We start from the raw sequence: 3,812 nt of genomic DNA, 5'->3' as shown, positions 1-3,812 counted from the left end.
TGTTTTTCAACTCTACTGTCCCAGGGATCATCTTCACAAGATACTCTCTTGATCTGATCTTCATCTTTAACATAATTTCACGCTTTTACATTGGATATGAAAGTCATGGAGTGGTTATAACAGACCCTAAAAGAGTCCGGAAAAAATACCTTAGGACATGGTTTTTTCTGGATCTCTTGTCCGTTTTACCCCTTGAAACATTAACAATGGCTTTCTCTCAGCTGACGTTTATGCATGCCAATAGATGTCTGAGAGTGGTCAGATTGTTTGGTATAATATGTAAATATGTATTTATTTATATACTTTAAATAATTTATTATATAATTCAGATGTATACACCTGCTAATGGTTTTTGTGGGATTCTAGCCATGTTCAGTAAGGAACCAGACACCAACAAACTTCATCTAACAGCTTTCAAAGTGTTTTCCATCATGGTCCTGTGTATACAAGCCTCAGCATGCCTTTGGTAAGCCTGATAAATGGACAAGTATTCTATTTTTTAATGGGTCCTTTTCATTGTCACTTGGGTTATCTGAAGGTATTGGCATGGAACTGTATTTTTTTCTTATCAGGAATGCAGTCTTTTTTCTATCACAAAATTTTAGTGCAGAATAATGGCAAACTTTGTTATTTTTAATTCCAAGATATCTCATAAAGAAAACATTGCACAGCTAAAAGTAATGATGTTTTGTTGTCCCTTCAGGTTTCATCAGGTGTGTGAGCCCACTTATGCTGGTAATGTAAGGTATTGCCCCAAAGCGGAGAACTGGCTCCAGCTACTGCCAGAATGTAAGTTTTTATTTTCGTTTCATTCCCAATAACACAAAAAGGCCATTATATTTGAGAGATTAGCAAAACTATTAAACTATTAAAGCTGCACTATAAAAGACTGTTGGTTGAAAAATTATAAAATGTATTAAGCAAGTAAAAAAAATCTGTATAGCATCTGGATTCTTGTCTTAACCCATTCACCATGTTAAACTTGATCTGTACCATTTACATTTATTCATTTAGCAGATGCTTTTATCCTAAGCAGCTTACAAATGAGGAATACAAGAAGTGATTCACCATAAGCAGGCAAATAAACAGAAGAAGTGCCCGTAATACAAAGCTTCAGACATTGTTCAGAATAGTACAAGATAGAACAGGGTGGGATTCAGGAAAAGTGAAAGCATTTTTTTTTTCAGTAGGATGCAGTTGTGCTCTCGGAAGATATTAGATATTTAGAAAAAGATATTTTCAGCTGTCACTTGAATGTACTATCAATGTTACATTTGAATGTAAAACCTGGGAATTGCAGAAGAGTGAATATAGCACCTTTTTTAATGTGTTAGGCCTTAAAGGTGCAGTATGTAATTTTTTTTGACTGTGCTGAAGTATAAAAATGCCATAATATGTTTGCAGATATTGAAGTTCACACGCTTCTCCGAAAAGCAATGCTACATCAAGTTATTCGACTTTGAAATGTGTGTTCTGTGTTGGAATGTCTGTTTCTGTTTTGGTCCATGTGATTCTGCCCTCTGTTAATTTACCCAATAGTATTTCGACACCCCAGGTTGCCAGTTGGCGGATAATACCGTATATTGCATCCATAGAAGCTAGAAAATGAAACTGGGTCAGAGATTCCAGATTCTCCCCAAACTAAAATGCCATCCATCTAAAAAGCTGTATTACCAGAGGCATATTAAAATGCAGATTAATCAACTCATCAACTTTTGTGGAAGTCGCTCGTTCCAGTTGCATATCTTTGATTTGGTAACCCACGTGAGCGTTGAGTCTGAGGAAGAGGGTACAGGAGAAACAACTCTCTCCAGTATTTTAAATTTGGAATGCAGTAGCAATTTGAACAGCTAGCTGATAATATTACATATTGCACCTTATAGACATAATTTGTGCTTTGTGGAACGTCTGCTTAAATCTCTTTGTGGTATGTTTTTAGATAATGTTAATTAATATGGCATAATTATTTCTACAGTTTCAACCAATTCGACAGGAATTACAGACATGGAGTTCTATGCTACAACACTTTACTGGTCAACTATCACACTATGCTCCATAGGGTGAGTACTGTTAATGTCATGCATCTATGCACAATGCTATAGGCCTATGTGCATTTTACCTTTTTTGTTATCTGATATTTTCAAAATTGTTTGTCTTTTCCTTTTCTTTTTAAAAAGAATAGAAATTTGCAGTTTAAGTCATATTGTCTTTATAAACTATGAATCAAAAGCAGTGACATAAAACACAAAAAAAAAATCTCCCATCATTGTCTGTTTTAATGCTCACATCTCAAAATTCAATCAAAACGCGGATAGAAGTCCCTGCCCTGCATTTCTTCTTTTTCAATAATCAAGAAAAGATGTGCCGCTACTTGCATTTCATTGCCAATTTAATAATGACAGATATAGTGGACAGATGTTATATTTTAGCCAAAGTTGCCCCTTTACACCATGTCCTAACCAGCCACCATGCAACACACGGAATTTCTATTTTAGAAACGTTTGTATTTATGCAACGTCATGGCTGGAACAACAACATTCACACTATAATCTCAGGTACTGATTATGTGCTTTATTCAAAGTTTAAAGTGTCTAATGTGAGTTTAAATATTATTTTGCGAGACCTTTATAGCCATACTGAAAGCAACAATAGATCAACAATAAAGCAACCTCAGATCTTGAAAATAAATTAAAGCAAACATGTATGTTAAACTGTCAACTCAACTCGAACCAACAAGCGTATTCCATATCAAAGATGGTATCAGTCACTCAGTATGTACTTTTAATAATGTTAAAAAAGTTGAATATTTATGATTTAGATTATAAACTTGTTAATTTTGTTGGGAGTGCAGTGTGCAGTGTGCCATGCTTCTGAATGGCTGTGATATTTGAGTGATCCTGTCGCGTCGCATCTGGTGTGGAATCTTGTTGCGTCCAGGGTGACCACCAGGGTGGCGTTGTACAGCACAGCATTTTCACCCCTTGTCCCGCACGTCGCATATTGAGAAAATGTCCTGCATTTTCATCAGTCTGATGGTTTTTAATTGTCATATTAAGAAAACATGCGTGCATTCTTTTTGCCTTTTTAAGAAACCTTTTTATTTATTCTTTTTGCGGCGTAGTTTCCGCACAAAGGATGTGCGGACTTCATCAAGCACCACCGACGGAAAAGGTCGAGTGCACACCGAAAAAACACTATATTCTCCATTAATTTTAACCAATTAAAGGTGGATTCTCTTCACTCTCACACAAAACGGACGCGCTTTCTCTCGCTTACATGATGTGCGCATTCAGAAACATAAATCGGCGCATAGGACAACAGATGTAAATCAGTACAGTGGGGAAAATATTAATTTGATCCCCTGCTGATTTTGTAAGTTTGCCCACTTACAAAGAAATGAAGGGTCTGTCATTTTTATGGTATAGGTTTATTTTAACGGATAGAGACAGAATATCAACCAAAAAAATCCAGAAAAAAACACATTATATAAAGGTTAGAAATTGATTTGCATTTCAGTGAGTGAAATAAGTATTTGATCCCCTGCCAACCAGCAAGAATTATGGCTCCCACAGATTGGTTATGTGCCCATGTGGAACACAGATTAGTCCTGCCACTTTAAGAAGTTACTCCTAATGTCAGCTCGTTAGGTGTATAAGACACCTGTCCACACAATCTGTATCTTCCATTCCAACCTCTCCCACCACCATGGGCAAGACCAAAGAGCTGTCAAAGGATGTCAGAGACAAGATTGTAGATCTGCACAAGGCTTGAATGGGCTACAAGACCATCAGCAAGAAGCTTGGTGAGAAGGA

The 3,812-nt window shown here is 36.4% G+C and overlaps 1 protein-coding gene across 1 annotated transcript in view; it reads left to right on the top strand.

The window, feature by feature from the left end:
• Positions 1 to 206: 206 nt before the first annotated feature.
• Positions 207 to 3,812, top strand: part of LOC107675949 (potassium channel KAT3-like) — an 11,513-nt gene continuing 7,907 nt past the window's right edge. Inside the window, exons 1-4 of the mRNA XM_016470445.1 lie at positions 207 to 279; positions 367 to 466; positions 704 to 789; positions 1,976 to 2,060. Of these exons, the coding sequence (XP_016325931.1) occupies positions 207 to 279; positions 367 to 466; positions 704 to 789; positions 1,976 to 2,060 (344 nt within the window). The remainder of the gene's footprint in view (positions 280 to 366; positions 467 to 703; positions 790 to 1,975; positions 2,061 to 3,812) is intronic.

This window comes from Sinocyclocheilus anshuiensis, unplaced genomic scaffold (assembly GCF_001515605.1).
Source record: "Sinocyclocheilus anshuiensis isolate Anshui unplaced genomic scaffold, SAMN03320099.WGS_v1.1 scaffold2892, whole genome shotgun sequence".
NCBI lineage: Eukaryota > Metazoa > Chordata > Actinopteri > Cypriniformes > Cyprinidae > Sinocyclocheilus > Sinocyclocheilus anshuiensis.
The sequence above is the reverse complement of the archived record's forward strand: the minus strand, read 5'-3'. Positions and strand labels throughout refer to the sequence as shown.